We start from the raw sequence: 19,285 nt of genomic DNA, 5'->3' as shown, positions 1-19,285 counted from the left end.
GTAAGCCTCACAAAAACACCCAAGAAAGAAGTCTAATAGCGTTAAATCAAGATATTGTGCTGCCCAGGATCTGTTTCCAACATGTCCAATCCAGCGAAGGTAAGAGGTCATCAGGGTACACACGATATGAAGCTCCCTCTACCTCGTTGGAAGATAATGGTGTTGAGAATGCCATCTGAATGAAGTTGAGGTTCTAGAAACAGCAGAAGCATATCAAGACAACCTGGCCTTGATTGGCAGATACACTGATGATGCTCACATTCAATCTTAGACCTAAGATCGATAAGAAATATACACTGTACAAGTATTTTATATTATTGTACTTTAATCCTAATTAACCATTTTCAACTTATGGACTACCCTGTGTTTACTTCCCTTCCACTCATGTTTGAGGTTATCAAGGGAAAAAGAAACCGCAAGAAAGAAAGAAAAACTCAGTGTTACACAAGACAGCCATAAAAAGCAGAGTTGTATCATGAAAAATACTTTACACCATCATCAAATGTTTTATGGCTGTTTTCCATGCCTCTGTGGGTTAACCTTCACACATGTACAAAGCTCTGGATTTGTACATAAAAAGATTGAAGCTTGAACCTGATCTCCAATTTTATTACCAAGACTAAACTTTGTGACTAGTTTTAGACAATCAGATATAAAGCAATGAATTTAACTCATAAAAAACCCTGAAATAGCCATTTTAAAAATTTAATGATAGTTTCACCTTTCCCCTGCAACCAGACCCGTTTCCCCCAGAGCCCTAAGAGCATTCTCTCAGAACTGCCATCCACAGCACGTGGTAAACAATATCAAAACACCACCAGTGCAAATCACTTGTATTTAATTCAGATAAAACTCAGGAACCCAGTAATAGCCCAATCCCCAGTGCGAGCCACCTCACAACATATCTCTGAGAGTAGAGAAGATGAGTCAATTGGTCCAGTTTCAGCTATATAACAGTAATTCAAGCCTAATCCTTCATTTAGAGCCTGTCACTAGTCTATGAAGAATGATGTAATTTACCCATCAAGTATAAAATCTGCAACCCAGGGCAACCCCTAAAAGGGATTCTCAGCACTTAGTATAACTTTCCCATCACAACTCTAGCCATTTTGAGAACTTAACCCCCCAACAATTTTGCCCCCTGCCCTGTATATCAAGTCTAAATACTGTATACAGTGGTTCACCCCCTGAACCACCTTTATACTCTGGTATCGCTCTCGCATGGGCCAACCCACCCAGCATCTCTTGCCCGTGCTCATTTGGAGAGAGAAAAAAATAAAAATAAAAATAAATGAATATATATATATATATATATATATATATATCGTTCGTTAACCGAATCCATTGTTTCAATGGGATATTGGGTACAAGTAATTGATTCTAGCTCACAGAAAAGTACTGTACTTGTACATACAAAGTAAAAAAAAAAATGCAGTAAAGTACAGTTACTTTGAGGTGTGTATGTAGAAGGTTCCTGGTTGATGATGATGATGATGGGAATTAGAAGTGGGGGTGGAGGAGAAGGGAGAAGAGAAGGAAGTGGGGATGGAGGAGAAATCACCTTTCAGGGGACCCATGCTTGATGCAGTAATTTCACCAATAAAATTTTAAGTTCACTAGGTGTAATTCAAGATTATTTTATTTAAATCAACACTGCACTGCACTATATATTATAATATGTTAACTAAATTTCAGAATGACCAATAATTTTAATGTAAAAATGCAAAAATATTCAAGACGCCAACAAACTCGATGTTCACTCCACTGTCAACAAAGCCAAACTGACGCCTGGTGGCTGAGTCAAGCGGCTGATGGGCGCACAAAAAACTAGTTCCCTGTACTCCATATACAGTATTGTCAATATGTTAACTACATTGTAAAATGATTAATAATTTTAATATAAAAAATGCAAAAATATTAATAAGCAAAAGTTTCTTGATATTTACTCCACTGGAAACAAATGTAAACATAGAACAGATTACTGAATTGGCAGACTAGCCCATCAGCTGATGCTCACAACAAAACATGATGTTCCTTAGGATTTCATAAATTGAATTTTTGTTCGTTAACTGAATTCAAGATTCTTATGGACGGTAATTCGTTAACCGAACTGTTAAATAACCGAGGGACCACTGTATGTATGTGTGTGTATATAAATATATATTATATTATATTATATTTTATATATACTGTATATATATATATATATATATATATATATATATATATATATATATATATATATATATATATATATACACCTAGACCCCGACTTACGACGGGGTTAGGGACCCAAATCCAGGTCGTAAGTCCGACATGGTCGTAAGTCCGACAAAAAAAAAAAATTTTAATAAAAAATCTACAATGAAATACAGTACAGTAAAAGTAATGAATAATGATGAATGGATACAGTACAGTGAAAGTAATAAATAATAAGGAATGGATACAGTGTGACTGAGCACTTAACCTTTAATGTAGTCAGCTGAATGCACATGGGGCCCCCATAATTTTCTAATTATACATGGAGACTACATTAACTGGAAACGTTTCGGTATAGAAAATGCGTGTCATTTATATCTGATAAGGCGGTCGAAGTCCGATGTAAGTGTAAGTCGGGTATATATATATATATATATATATATATATATATATATATATATATATATATATATATATATATATATATATATATATATATATATATATATATATATATATATATATATATATATATATATATATATATATATATATATATATATATATATATATATATATATATTACAATACTTATTGTGGCTTACAAATAATTTTAAGAAAATATAAAACTATAAAATAAGAAAAATGAAGAGCATGGGTGCATATATGTGTGGAGTGAACAAACGCGTGGAGGCAGTGGGCTGTAACTGTGTCGCCATCTTGCCACGCCCCCACCCCCCAGTGTGATATCATGGTATATCACCTGTCTTTGTCAGATGAGTAACAGCCATGCTGAAATCCATTGTCACCCAGAGGATGGTTTCAGTGTGTATGTACATTTAAAGTGTTCATATGGTACCATAGGTTTAATATTTGTGTTCATTTGTACTTTTTGGGTGTTTATATGGTACTATTGGTATAATTATTGCTAAGGCGTCCTTCTCTGTGGTACTGGTTCCGTGAACGGTTTTTCTTTTCTGGTGAATTTTACCACAATTGTGGCTCAAAAGAGAAAAATTAGTGGCAGTGTGCTCGTCATGGTCAGTGAGAAAAAGAAAAAATACACAGTGTGTGAGAGCTCTTAAAGAAAAAGTCAAGAAATTGGACATAATTAGGAGTGGTGCATCGAACTCTGAACTAACGCAGGGATCCCAGAAACATAACCCTCGCATACTCTGAGACTCTACTGTATATAAAACTACTCAACACCCCTTTCTTTTAAATAACAACCCAAGAAAAGAACTGTTACATTACAAACATACACACAACATTTTCTTAAAACTTTATTGGTTTGTCTGAGGGGGAACGAAGTCAGTCATCATAAGATACCTGCTGACACAGAATTCCTCAATACTGTATTTATCTAGGAGGCAATACTGAAAATTGAGCTGACAGCTACAATTTGTAACAAAATATGTTACTAATATTTTCATGCCTCCATATATACCCCTCTTGTGGAGCAGACAATTGCACAAACTTACATATATTACAGTGATTAGATTAAGAACAGGAAGCATTAATACTCTCTTTATATATATATCAACATACCTTTTCTTTTTTACATCTACTAATTTGTGGGTTTTCGGCATATTTGGCAATGACTTCATCAAGGGGCATTGTTGCCTCTCGATACAAGTTGTCCATTTCTTCACTCTCAGACTCAGAGTTATCTGCAACATGAGGGAAGTTATTGACAAGAAAATAAAAAAATAAATACCAAATAAAAACCTTAATCATACAACATTACTGTCTCCATAACATTATCAATCTATTCCTCCTCTCTCACTTTAGTATGGGAAATCATACGGCAGTTAATAAATTGTAGAAACAAAAGAAGCAAGAAAACATGTAACTGATAGTCGCACACATTGTTCATCTCTGCAACTTGCATTAACAGTATAGTAACAGTATACAGGTAAGTAAATCTTAACATTCATATTGGTTCATGTGAATTCACGGTGGATTACACATTGAATAAATATTATTACGTATGAAACTACAGTACTCTAATGTTCATAATGCAATCATTCTTCAGGTACCATTTCAAGAGATCCATAATTCATATAATGTACAGTACTCGTTCAGTATAATTTCTTCAAACTCATTTTCACTCCCCCTTCTGCCCATGTGCCTCCAACTGTGCTAACATAAGTACAGTACCTACCTCACTCTCATTCCAATACACTCCAGATACCTATGTCGTCTAAGCATATTCATCCATTCATTTCTGATTTTGTTCTGCATAAATTTTATTCCTTAATGATACTATCAAACTAACCATCCCCACTCATCTAGCACCCAGTCTGTCACTTGCCTGGAACACCTGAGCCTCACCTCCAAATGATTTGGTACAAGCATTCTTTTGTGTAGTCTCCTTGAACAATTTAAACTCAAGGCTCTTCCCCTTAATTTATGCTCTCAGGTTCCTTCAGGTTTCTTGCATAATTCTATTAACTCCAATATTTCCATTTCCCACTTCAATGAACAACACTTCTAATACTTAAATGTATTCACAACCTCCAGCTTTTCTCCATTCAGTGACATTACTCCAAGACATGTCCTCTCCTTAAAACATCATCACCCTTGACATTTATCAAACTCTCTTCTAAAAATTCTCTCCAACTCTCCCCCTCTTTACTGGAACAGTACTACTACCCACAGATAATAAATTTGACAGCTATCATGGTGTCATCAAGTTTTAGTTTCATCTGCAGTCCTTCACTCTTATTTTCATTTCACTTACCAATTCCATCCACGGACATCACCCCTAGTGTGTAACGTAAAATCTTTTAACTAAAAAATTTATCATTACAAGAAAATATGTTTCTAATACCTTCTTCTTCCTCCTCATCCTCATCTTTTGTACCAGCAATTTGCTTGAGTATGCTGACCACCTCAGGTTTCACGAGGGTGGCATCAAACCCGAGGAAAGTATCTGTAAGTGCTTGAGATATTAGGCCATTCTTGTAGGCCTCTGTTTCCTTTAAAAAGTCTGGTAACTTTAGTGCTGTATAGGCAGCCACTTCATGCCCTCCATGGCCATCATACACAGCAAAGAGGTGAGTTTTTTTATCATAATCCAAGATTGAGTTGTGAGCATCCTGGAAGAAAACAATATGATAAAAATTTTATCTCCACAAAATGCAAATGTATTATTACAAGTAATTTGTTCTAATATTACAGTAAACCCTTGATAACTCAGCATTTAATAATTTGATATGTATTAGTATAACTTGGGAAATGCATAGATATATAAAATTATCTGGGAAAATCTCGGCATATCTGGCCACATCACCTACCATGTCTCTGTGCCACTTACTTTGATGCTTTATTCTTTGCCTGCAGTGCTGCTAAGTGTTACTTTTTTACATTCAGTAATTACATGCACACATATATGGGTAAAAAAAATTATTGTTATATTTTGTAGGAGGGGGAAGTGCCTCAATAAGTCGGAATTTGCCGAGTTATCGAGGGTTTACCGTACTAACATAAAACCTATAAGGTTAGGTTAGGTGATGATACTTCCTTAGCTTAAAACAATAATATACTTAGCTCTGGACCATAACCTGCTAAGAACCATATGTTACTGAAATGTGTTGTCTATTGCATTGTATTCCCCAACCTCTCCTCTGTCCCCTGGGTAAGTCAGAGAGCTAACTGGGAACTTGTACATGTTGATTGTCGGTGAGTCCTCTGAAAAGACTATTGTATGTCACACATTCCTCCCTGAGCAATTTTCTTCATTTTCTATAATGGCACTTAGCAGATTGTGGGCCAGAGCTCCTCATACAGTATATGCTAATATCTCCAGTACTTAACAAAAAATTAAATAAAAATAAAAATAAATAATAGAAACCGCAACCAATGTTAAACAGGCCTGTGGGATCAGAAATTATTTAACCTATCAAGAGGCCAAGAAAAGTATAAACCATTACCAAATGTTGATAAGGTCTGATGCTCCATGAGACCAGTCTCCCAGTTCTATAATGTCTATAATGTCAGTCAAGCTATCAGTTATATACAAAAAATAGAGATCAGAACCACATATGCTAACAGATATATGGATAAAAAATTTAAGAGCCTTAGGCATCCTCTGCCACTCAAATGGGTACCAGGTAAGCATAAAATAAACTCTTTAACCTTATTTTATTCCAAACTAACTGGGGAGAAAACCTTGAAGTCTAACACCCTGAGTAAACAAGCATTACATCCTAGAGAGATTCTTCATGATATCCAAACGTTTTCCATCCCAACCACAAAAATGTCTTACTAAATACTTCCATACAATACTCTCACAGCACCTGATAGGCTCTTCAAAGAACAGTTTATAGTTTTGTTACATGGTTAGGCTAAATTACTGTACTGGTCACGGCATTAGCTGACAGGTTGTTTTGGGGCTAATTTGCCAGTTCATTGTTTAAGCCAGTGGTCCTCAACCTTTTGTAGGCTCTGGGCCACATTATCATTGTAAATATAGTGGAGGGCACCAAAACTTTGGATCTACATTCAAGAAAAAAAATCTCATATATACGGTACTGTACAGTTATTTGCAGTTTTACATGTCCAACTGTTACCAGTTACATACTTTTTACATTTACTCTTGGACAAAACGTGTGCATTTAACCCAGTGAGAAGGCTGGCTCTCTCTCTGGGCCCGGTCTGGGGCAAATACACACGTCCTGTACACCAAAGACTCGGGACAAACGTGTCCCCCCCCCCCCCCCCCCAAATTATAAAGCATTAATTTCACTCTTACAAAGAATCCAAAATTATTCACAATCAGAAATTATTTAACCTAACAAGAGGCCAAGAAAAGTATAAACCATTACCAAATGTTGATAATGTCTGATGCTCCATAAAATGATTCCGTGGGTGTGAACTACAGGTTGGGGACCACCGATTGAGTAAGAGAAGTAATGATATACAGTGATCCCTCGGTTAACGATTTACCTTCTATAAGATTCTTAACTTCGGTTCACGAGCAATCCCTCGATGAAAAAGTTTTTTACGAGCCGGCCTCAACATGTTTTCGCTTACATTTGGCGGTCCACCAGCTGTAGTATTAGTCCGCCAATACAGTAATCGGTTTAGGGCTTAAATTCCTTACTAATTTAGTAAATATAAAGAAGTTTATACTATTCAATAATTTTAAAAGTTTAATATTAACTTTTTTAGTCATTTTAACAATTATTGAACATAATTGAAGGTAAAGAAACTAGTTTCTGGCGTGCCATCCGGCCTGTTAACACACAAACAGGCGTTAGTCTCTCCCTCTCTTTTCAGTGGAGGTAACATCTTGCTTGAGACTCCCTTCAACTAAACGCTTTTTTTCTGTGTTTCCAAGCAAATTATTGGTCATTTTGAAATTTATTGTACATATTGTCAATATGTAATGCAGTGCAGTGTTGATTTAAAGAAAATAATCTTGAATTACACCAAGAGAACTAAAATTTTATGGGTGAAATGGCACCATGGGATGAATTCTCTTCCACCCCAATGCCTTCTCTTCTCCTCCACCCCCATTCTAATTTCCATCATCATCATCATCATCAACCAGGAGCCTTCTACATACACACCTCAAAGTAAGTGTACTTTTCTACCTTTTTTGTTGAATTTAGGCAATTTTCGATGAGCTGGAACCAATTACCCAAAAACCCATTGAAACGATGGTTTCGGTTAACGAGCAACCTGCTGGAACGGATTGTGCTCGTTAACCGAGGGACCACTGTAATAGTATTTATTGTAGTATGATATTTATAAAAATAACTTGGTGATCCTACAGTATGTGGTCCACATGGATATTTACACTGTAGCATCCATTAACCTTAGCTATCTTTATTTAATATATTCTAACCCAACCTAGGTTGGGTTGGGTTAATGGATGCTACAGTGTAAATATCCCGGTGGACACAACTCCAGCTTGGTAGACAGCATACTATAGTAGCACCAAAAATTTTTTCTTCACTCTACATATTAGAGTACAATACACTATCAAGCAACCTAGGACATGAGTAATTAATGAAGAAGTACAGCAATATATTTGAGGCAGAGCTTGCTATTTAATGTAAGAGCTTGTGGAACCGGACACCCCGAACAAAAAGTTTGAGTTAAAGGAAAATTTTTCCTAACAGACCTTTATATCCCTAACATGTCTCTAAAGACAGAATTTTCCTATACTGAGACATGTAGGAGGAAAGGTTCTGTAAAATCTTTTTTTTTTTCCTTAAATCCAAACTTTTGGGTTAGGGGTGCCCAGTTCCACAAGCTCTTACATTAAAACAGTCAGGGCACCAGGCTACAAAAGCACCCTGCATGTTTTATCTAGGTTATTTTATGTAGGCAGGTACAGTTGGCCAAGCTTCCACCTTTAACACCGAGTAGCGGCTATGAAAAATGTGACAACAGGGCAGGTGTATGTCTGTGAACATATAAGCATCCGAGTCTTTGAGTCAGAGCGAATGAGTTGTGTTGCCTTATCACCAACAAAAGTAATAATTACGGCTGTTGTGTGTGATGTCTGAGAAATTCATAATACTGTAATAACTTAAAGCAATAACTATACAGTATAGTCTGCATTTACGCGGTGCCTTGTCAGAATGTAAATGCTTTAATTACGCGGTAAATTTGGTCATTTATGCGGGAAGCGGCGTGGGCAGGGTGCGCACGAGGTCGCCCAGTCATCAAAACATTACCGAGTTCTTCACCCGCCACCCACCACAGCCGGCCCAAGTCAGTGAGTGAGGATATGGACTTTGAGGGGTTTGACGAAGAGGCCCTGCAAGCTTCTGTGGTGGATAGTGATACAATTGATACAGGTGAGGGCCAATAATCTGCCCTCTGCCCAGCCATCTTTTCTACTAACGTAAGTGTTAAAAAACCTAATATTATTGATATTTTTCTTAAATATTAATTGTGTGCATACAATCATATAATTAAGATGTTATTTTTACTACAACGTACGTATTGTGTCGGAAAAAGTGGAGTTTGGGAGTCGGCCCAGTCTCTATTTCAATTAATCCCATTTGTTCTGTTATTTCGTTTACGCGTACCTCCACGGGTTCAATTGACCGAGTAAATGCAGACTATACTGTATACTGTATTAATAAATGATGAATGTTGCAGTCACCATTTCAATTATTCCAATGAGTAGCCTCAATCTAGTCTGGTTATTTTAATACAACAATTATACTGGATTAGAAGATATTATGCAATGAACATGTATAGATAAGTGTGTAACTTGAGATATATAGTTCAGAATATGTACTTCTCTTGTTAAATACACCAATATCAAGAAGTGGACTCAACTCCTCGTATGAACCGTCTCCAGACCAACATTAGAAGAGGTGAATGCAGATACCAACATGTTTTATTTCATAAGGTAAGACTGGAGCTGATGGCTACCACCAGAAGGAGTTGTCCGATTTTGTTCATTTTTTTTCCACAGATGTTCTTTGGATGATAGTAAGTATTTATTTTAAAATTTTCTCTATCTGCTATCATAAATCACCTGCAGAGGGCAGGTACCAGATATCAAAATGAGGATACTTTGTTTGATGTGCTAGTCCCCCCCCCCGGCTAGGAAGTTAGGTAGAATTCGTTGGTTGGTTAGGTCATGTTGTATTAGGATCTGTACAGTCATATCATTTTTATTACTATCATCAAAGGACATCAATGGAAAAAATTAACAAAATCGAAAGCATTACAGTGTTAGCCATCTGATCCACGACTGCCTTTCAAGATTTTAAATTACAGTGCATTATTTTAGTAAGTACTCAGCCATTTTGGGTCCAACGTATGGCAAATTAAAAAAAATATATACTTTAGGATATATCATTGTAAATAATTAGAGGTTGCCAACACCTACTGTACTTATACAGGTATATCAAGTCTTATATAGAAAGTAAGAGAAAAAATATAAATAATTTAATCTATAGTGTTTCTGTTCCCATAAAATTACCCAAAATATTTCTCGTTCAAAGAGGACCGGGCTTTAATTTACGTGATGGTGTTGTTTTCAGTACTGTACTCATATGAGGAGGGATCCATAAACTCAAAAGCAATTCTTAAAACTTTTACAAGTTAGGAAAGGTTTTAAGGTTTTCAAAGGTTTGTTTGGTGTTATTTTTAGTATTTTATCCCACATCTATCTTTCCTTCTACTTCAAAGCACAGCCACTTTGAACAACTAATATTTAGAGTAATTTTATCGGTTAAAATACTAAAAATAAATACAAATTTCCGGCAATAACACAAGAGAATTAAATTTTTTTAGGTTTTTCTTTCTTTCTCCCTCGGTGTTATTTGAGATCAGTTCTAACCCTTTTGAGTGCAAGGGTTTCTCTCAGCTGAATAAAATCATCCGGCATTAGCCAGAATAAATTACCTAATGGCGACTTAGCCCTCTACAGCAGTGATTTTCATCTCACGGCACAGTGAGCCAGGCACTAAAATGGTCGAGGCACACCATCAGTATTTAAGGACAGATTTGATCATAGTGGAGATCGCGGATCTACACTACGGAATTAAGGAGAGAATTTAAAACTGCCATTTGGGTTTTTAATGAACAACACATATGTTTATTTATTGCATCATTGAAAAAAAAGGAGTTTAATGCGCTCCATAAAAGTACCAGTAACGTCAAAACGTATCCAAATGCTATTTTTTTAAATGCTATCCAAATGATATTTAAACTCCCGCGGCACATCTATGGGTTCTTCGCGGCACACTAATGTGCCGCAGCACATTGGTTGAAAATCGCTGCTCTACAGGGTTAAAGGTGGAAGCTAAGCCAAATGTACCTCTCATCTCATATAATTGATGAAATGCAGTAGTCATAATGAGCAATGAGCATTTATATGTATGGAAGGATGCAGAAATAGTTTGTATGTCAACACATCAAGTGTAAATATGGTGTCACATGGACCATGGCAGGTGGATGTGTATCATTTTGGGAAAGAAAAATTAGTGAATAATTAAATGTAGTGGATATTTTCTGTTTAATATGCCAAGGGGTCCGCCCCTGACTTGGGAGTTAGGTAGGTTTCTTTGGTTGGTTAGATCAGGTTCTAGTAAATGGCACCCTCTTTTATAATGAGAACATCTATGGAAAAAATAACAAAACTAAAAACTCCTGATTAGGTACTTTATGTTTATAGCTACACAACAATCGACTGATGGTGAAATAAATGCCAAACGCCGCCAGTCATGGTCACATATTATTCTCGCAATGTTTGTCGGTAATGGATGATTACATAAGAACATAAGAAAAAAAGGAGTCTGCAATAGGCCGGTTGGCCTGTGCATGGCAGCTCCTGTTGAGAGTTACTACCACTCTATCATCCATGAATCTATGTAGCCTTCTTTTAAAACTTTCCAGCGTTCCAGCACTTACTACAAAGTTGCTAAGCATGTTCCACTCATCCACCACCCTATTTGTGAACCAGTTCCTTCCTATCTCCCCCCTAAACCTAAACTTATCAAACTTAAATCCGTTGCTACGAGTACTATCCTGCTAGGATATTTTAGAACTTTATCTATATCTCCTTTCTTGATTCCTTTCACCCACTTAAATACTTCTTATGATATCTCCCCGCACTCTTCATATTTCTAGGGAATGCAAGTTTAGTTTCTTTAACCTATCTTGATACGGAAGGTTTCTAAGTCCCGGAATCATTTTCGTCATTCTTCGCTGCACCGACTCGTGAATTGAAATCCATTCTACCAGAACTGAACTGCATAATCGAGGTGCAGCCTGACTAGCGCAAGATACAGTTGCAATAAGACCTCTGCACTCTTATTACTTACACTTCTAGATATAAAACCTAATACTGTACATTACTCTGTTTGCCTTATTTCGAACATTAACGCACTGTTTTCTAGGCCGTAGGTCCGGGCTTACAAATACTGTACCCCTAAGTCTCTTTCACAAGTCGACTTCTCTAGGTTGATGTTGTTAAGGCTGTATACATTGACAGTATTAGTTCTTCCAATATTAAGTACACTGCACTTGCTGGCATAGAATTTCATTTGCCATTTTTCAGACCACCCCTGCAGTTTATTTAGATCCTCCTGTAGTGCATTTGCATCCTGCCCTGAATTAACCTGCCGCCCTATTTTGGTGTCATCCGCAAACTTGCTTATGTCACTGCTTATCTCAGTATCTAGATCGTTTATGTAGATTATGAAAAGAGTGGGCCCAGTACTGACCCCTGGGGAACCCCACTGGTTACACAGCCCCACTCAGATTTAACACCATCTATGCTGACCCTCTGTGTGCTATCGGTGAGCCATGATTTTATCCAATTTAAAACTTTCCCCTCGATACCATGAGCCTTAACTTTTCTCAGAAGCCTCTGATGCGGTACTCTGTCAAACGCTTTGCTAAAGTAAGTAAATAACATCATAATTTTCGTCATTATCTACTACCTCAAAGACTTTCCTAAAGAACGTCAGCAGATTTGTTAGACAAGATTTTCCCTTTGTAAACCCATGTTGAGAGTCATAGATTAATTTGTTTTCTCTAAATGCGTCGGATGCTATTTGCTATAATTGATTCAAGAAATTTCCCCACTACTGACGTCAAACTAATCGGCCGGTAATTTGACGGTGATGCTCTGTCTCCCTTTTTGAATATGGGTACAGGTTGTACCTCTCTAGTCCGGCATTCTGTGGTCCGGAACGATTTTAGTTTGTCCAATAGGTAGATAGGCAGCTTTTTTTTTTTTTTTCTGAATTATTATTATTATTACAGGAGTATTAAATTTTTGCCCCTCAGGCCCCAATGTGGGTCAGTGACCTATGCCCGGGTGGGCTAATCCCCTTAAAAAAAAAAAAAAGCCGCGGGAAATTAAGGTTTGTTTACATCCGGCAGTTCGGCTGCTCTCTCTCTCTGCTTGTCTATACAGAGTACAACATTTAACCCTTCAATATATATGAGCAGTAAATAAGTGTTGCTTTCATATTCTTATGTAGAGTAATGACGATATATTTTCACATGTGCGCACTTACATACGAGCAGTCTCACTTTTTTTTTACCATTAATGGTTAGCTACTTATATTGTTCCATTTATTAACATTAAATAACATTACAGGTACTTCAAGCAACCATATTCATTTTTTACATTAATTTTACTACAGCTAAACTCAGGGTCTTATTTTCTTCAGTTTTATATGTAGAACCAATCAGTCACTGGTTTCGTAAGCTTTAACATAAACAATGCCGGCAGCCGTCTCGTCTCCTCTAATATTCCACGTATTATTAATAAATTGTATTGTTAATTTTGCACACACGTACATTAATTCAATAAAAACACATTCAGAAACATTAATTAAAATATATATGAACAGTAAATAAGTGTTGCTTTCATATTCTTATGTAAAGTAATGACGATATGTTTTCACGTGTGCGCATGCGCACTTACATATGCGATCTCTCTTTTTCTTTACCATTATCGTAAGCTACTTCTATTGTTCCATTTATTAACATTAAATAACATTACTTAAAACAACCATATTAATTTTACTACACCTTCAACCAAGGTCTTATTTTCTTCAGTTTTATATGTAGAACCAGTCAGTCACTGGTTTTGTAATCAACGAAAACAATGCTGTGTCATTTCCTCATGTGTTTTAATTTTCGACGTATTATTAATGAATTGTATTGCTCATTTTGCACACATAAACATTAATTCAATAAAAAAGACATCCAGTAATAAACAATAATGAATCTTTTGTACATAAGAGAAATGACACTGTTTACACGATTATGCACGTCGTCTGCACGTTGGCGGGCCGTTCAAACCCGTCGAAATTCAAGTTTCAGCCGTCAAAATTGTTATTTATTTATTTTTTTGTGTTCCAATAAAATACGTTAAGAATTAAAAACTCGCGAAATTTGAGAAGCTACTATACGACATTTAACCCTTCAATATGTCTTCAAAGAGACCATAACGCAGAGAAAGTGGTGCTAGTGCTTCCAGGCATAAGCACAAGTCACTATCTATCCAGGAAAAGGGTGAATTTCCATGGTCCGGCACCGGTCAGGTCCCGAGGTTGCCGGACTAGAGAGGTACAACCTGTACTACATTTGCCTGTTTACACAAATCAGGCACAACTCCAGTGGTTAATGATTTTATAAATAAATTTACGAGGGGTTCGCTCGAGGGAAAATTTAATACAGCCATGGGGATTTTGTTTTCTTTAATTTATCTCTCTTCTTAATAACATCCTCTTTTCTGATAGTATTATTCTTTAATTTCTCTTCTTCATTTCCCTTAAATATCAGTTCCACCTCTGGAATTTCCTCGTGAGTTTCTTCTGTGAAAACTGATAAGAAGTAGCTGTTTAATGCTTTGCTTATTTTCTCAGTATCATCGATCACTTCTCCTCTCTCTGACTTTAAAGGTCCCACTTTGTCCCACTTCGTTGTGTGAAGAGAAAGAACACGTGGAAATTGAGTGACAAACTTGAAATAATTAAGAAACTAGAACGTGGTGTGAGCAATACTGTTCTAATGGAAACATACGACATTGGAAAGTCTACAATTTATGATATAAAAAAGGCAAAGAATAAAATTTGAATTCACAGCTTTTTCTTTAAAACTGCTCGTTTTGATAAATGAAGCATGCTATATTTGCTAATGAATAAACTATCAAAATGTACCTGTTCATCTCTTCTTTATTCTTCCTTAAATTTGAATTTTAAAAGTACTGCCTGAGAATCCGGAAAATCCGAAAATCCGGACCGACCTAATCCCCAAGCAGTCCGGATTTTTGGACTTCTACTGTACCTGGAAAAAGCCTCTGGGATTCGCCTTGGATTCTCTTGCAATCCTGATTTCGTAGTCCCTCTTTGCCTTCCTTACATTTTTCTTAACATTCCTAGATAGTTCATTATACCTATTTCTGAGCTGCTCCTCCCCTTCCTGTCATGTTTAAGTTTTTTGGTCATCCACCTTGGCTCATTCTTATTTGATCTAATTTTTCTGTATGGTATATTTTGTTCTTGTGCTTTACGTAATATACTTGTGAATATATTATAGTTATGATCAATGGTTGTGTCGCTTGTGACCTCACCCGTTCCTACCGGGGACTGACCTGACTGTTCCCAGGTACCTTCTTAACCCCCCCATAATCCACCTATCGAAAGTTTGGGACTCTGACCATATTGTCATTGTTTTTCATTTCCCAATTTAGGGTGAACCTGACTTCTTTGTGATTACTGTTCCCTAGTTCTTCCCCTATTGTGATATCTCTGATAATATTTTCTTTATTTGTTAATACTAGGTCTAATATATTGTCACCTCAAGTAGGCTCTGTAATTACTGTAGTTGTTTTAAAAAATTGTCCTGTACTGTGTCTAGGAAGTCTTCAGATACATAGTCACCTGCAAAGTTGTTCCAATCACTATTTCTGAAGTTGAAATCCCCCATAATTCACAGGTTGTTGTATTTTGCTGCCCCACTCATTTCCTGCCATATGGGCTGAGCTGCTTCTTTCCCAAGAGTTGGGGGCCTGTAATCATTCCCATTATTAGTTTTTCTCTTCCTTCCGCAATTTCTACCCATACAGACTCGGTTCCTATTTCACCCTTTTTGAATTATTAATACATATTAATGTATCCCTGATAAAGAGTGCGATCCAACCCCCCTTCCTACCTCCCCTGTCCTTGTGAAAAAGGTTGTACCCTTCTATGTGGTATTCTGATAAAGAGTTCTTGCTCGCCAGATTCCTCCAAGTTTCGGTGATTGCTATGACGTCTACATCTTGGTACATACAACAGCTCTCAGCAAGTCTATTATATTTCTAACGCACCTCACAGTAAAATAACATTTGTAGGAACTTAGTTGGTAACGGCAAAATATCCACTGCCATAATTGTAACATATACAAATTACAATCCCTATACCTAATTTGTGATAGTGGTTTTCATTACAAAACAAGTTAAAAATTCAGTACTAATACTATGTAGTTTAGGTGTAAAAGAATGGGTACCGGATATATCAAATTTTCCAATTATTATTTGTACGAATAAAAAAAATTCACCTACAGCAGTACCGGTAGCAGCTGGAGTTTAAGTAAACTATCGCCCTCCTCCTCCTATGTTAAGTTTCTCATAAATTTACGACCATATTTACTGGCAGCTTTTCTGGAGTTTTACCAAATGACCGCTAACTTTACTAACACATTTAGAATATATATATAACTCGTGAATCAGTATGAAGTGATAAGGTAGTGGCACGTGTACAGCACCTCTCATTCAGTGACTCGAGTATAATTCCCTAGCAAGTCACATGTTGACAAAGGGGTTAAATAGTTACCCTTTTAACACTGCAGTTTCCTTCGGGTCCGACTAATTACCCAAATGTACCCAAATGTAGCCGCAATGAAGTCAAATAATGGTCCTACATGAATAAATCGGACTGCTAATCACTTCTCGACTAGTATTTGGTGTCACAAAGTCACAAAACATTGGTAAACTTAATTTAATCTGAGTTAATAGATCAAGTGCATGTACCTAACCTAATCTAATCTAATCTAACCTAACACAACTCAGATTAAATTAAGTTTACCAATTTTCTTTTTGACTTTATGACACCAAATAATAATCGAGAAGTGATTCACAGCCCGAATTACGCTTGTACGACCATCATTTGACTTCATTGCGGCTACATTTGGCTAATTCCTCGCTCCGTCGGTACATGCACGCGATCTATTAACTCAGATTAAAGTAAGTTTTCCAATTTTTTGTGACTTTCTGACACCAAATACTAGTCGAGAAGTGATTAGCAGTCCGATTTATTCATCTAGGACCATTATTTGACTTCATTGCGGCTATATTTGGGTAATTAGTCTGACCGCCATAACCATAATACAAGCTATCTATTCAATAATTTCTAAAAATCAAATTCCGACCAGACGAAGTCCTTCTTTAAATTTAACACATCTACAATAATAATCAACAATTTATTACAACTTTAATAACATTTAATCCATCTGGTTTCCGTAAATAACAGGTGAACTTAGTTGGACCTTAGAGCAATATTGATGAATCTTTGTTCACTTGGCTCTACAGTGTTGAAGCTCTTACAATACCCACTACCCTCTCCTAAAACATTACCTCTAGTAAGTCTTAAAAGATTCATCACTAATTTTAGTTAACTATTCACTCTGGATAATTAAATGAAATGTCGAATAAAGAGATGAGGGATAAACCTTTACAATTGATTCGCCTGCGTGACATTCCTCCACACTACACTTATCACCTTAATAACTAATACTAACATCAAACTCCCACTAAATTAACACTCCTAGACACGGTTCATGCTCAAAACAGCGAGGTACAGCTAACACTAGGTACAGAGGAGAGAGTATAAGGTGTAGGGGGAGGAAGCGTGACACAAAGGCGCGCCAACCCGCCCAGCGCCACTCACCTCCTGCGACACCCGCCATCCTTGCATCGAACTGGCGCCATATTTCAGCCAGTCTCCATCTTCATCACTACTCAGTTTCTCCGTCACTGGCTCTGATAGATACGCTCCCATATTTTCTTGACAATTCACCTAACAACATGTATGTATTATCAAATAATATTACACACGCTACACAGAACCCGGCAGTCGAGGACCACTCGTCTGTCTTTTCACTTCTGAGTAGGATGAACGGTAGGCATTCCGATTCGATAATTTTATCTTATATCTAAAAAAAATATAAAGATGAATATACATAAAATATTTATTCAAATGAAAATTTATTCCAAGTAATTTTATATTCATGTTCTTACAGATTTTGTATGACAAAGAATAGGTATGTAATTGTCTTAATAGGAATGTTCTTAAACATGCTCTAGCTAGATGTGCCAGATAATTTGAACCGGTTACTGATTTATAATGATACATTTGAATTATTACATATAATACACATTGCTAAAGATACTTTCAATATCTTGAAAGTAATATTCCAAAGACAAATGTTTGATAATAAATCATAAGACTATACCAATAAGTAGTAAAATATCGGATATTTATTTTGTGTCAAGTTGATGAACGTCATTGACACTACTGTGTAGCTGTAATTGAGGCCCTCGCTCTTATTGTAAGGAGGTTCCTGTACTCAACATCTGCATACAAGAACGTTAATTGGAATGATAATTCATATTATTAAACCTACCCCTTAAAAATCTGAAGGTAATTTACTTGAATCTAAATTTTCTATTTTCTTCTTTCTTTTCTTTTATCCTCTTTACCACTGATCGGCTCGTTAGCCGCTTGGGCGATTGGTCACATCTCTGTTACGCACTGTTGGCAAGTACTGGGCATGCACCGGCTCCTGAATGTACCTGAACCTGGTAAATTGTTCCAAGAGTTCACAACTCTCACTCCGAAAAAGTTGCCCTCACAGTTTTCTGGACTTGCTGCTTCTTCAATCTTGAGCTGTGACCCCTTGTGGGGCGAGCGTCCGCCAGCTCCAAGTAAGGACACTCAACTGAGTAGTGCCCCTTGAGATGCTTATACACCTCAATTAGGTCACCCCTTGCCCGTCTGTAGTATAAGCTAGGCAATTTCAGGGGCTCCAATCTCTCGGGTAGCTGAGGTGCTGAAGTGCAGGCACCAGTCTGGTGGCCCTCCTTTGAACATTTCCAACCAACTGACAGTCCCTAGCATATCTTGGGGACCAGACGACGCTAGTCCCTCTCCCCGACACCTAAGTACACGCACACCCTTGTAAACCTTGTAAACAGTGGAGTCTTTCATTACAGGAAAGGACTAGCCCCTCACTAACGGAATTAGAGAATGATGGAAGAATTAAAGTAATTTGAAGGTAAAAAAAATCACAAAATGCAAATGTTCTTGCTAAATGTCGAGCCCCAGTGCATGTTGTTGGGTGATTAAGACTTTAACTGTAAAATACAGAAGAAGATTGGAAAATTATGTGAGGGGATCACTGTATATGCAGAGAGAGCTAAAAACAGTGCTACTTCTGTAGGGACACTGAAAAAATATTTTTACTTTTTTATCCTCTTCACCACTGGTCGGCTCGCTTGCCGCTTGGGCGATCACCGATCGGTCACGTCTCTGTTACGTACTATTGG

The 19,285-nt window shown here is 36.9% G+C and overlaps 1 protein-coding gene across 1 annotated transcript in view; it reads right to left on the bottom strand.

Moving 5' to 3' along the window:
- LOC121857072 (probable protein phosphatase CG10417) overlaps nucleotides 1-17,846 on the bottom strand; it is a 38,686-nt gene extending 20,840 nt beyond the window's left edge. The window contains exons 1-3 of the mRNA XM_042352923.1: nucleotides 17,628-17,846; nucleotides 5,033-5,300; nucleotides 3,748-3,869 (exon numbers count right to left, since the gene is read on the bottom strand). Coding sequence (XP_042208857.1) covers nucleotides 3,748-3,869; nucleotides 5,033-5,300; nucleotides 17,628-17,738 — 501 coding nt within the window. The 5' untranslated portion in view covers nucleotides 17,739-17,846. The remainder of the gene's footprint in view (nucleotides 1-3,747; nucleotides 3,870-5,032; nucleotides 5,301-17,627) is intronic.
- Nucleotides 17,847-19,285: the final 1,439 nt, after the last annotated feature.

Source organism: Homarus americanus, unplaced genomic scaffold, assembly GCF_018991925.1.
Source record: "Homarus americanus isolate GMGI-L3 unplaced genomic scaffold, GMGI_Hamer_2.0 scaffold20465, whole genome shotgun sequence".
In the NCBI taxonomy this organism is placed as follows: domain Eukaryota; kingdom Metazoa; phylum Arthropoda; class Malacostraca; order Decapoda; family Nephropidae; genus Homarus; species Homarus americanus.
This window is presented reverse-complemented; position numbering and strand designations above follow the sequence as displayed.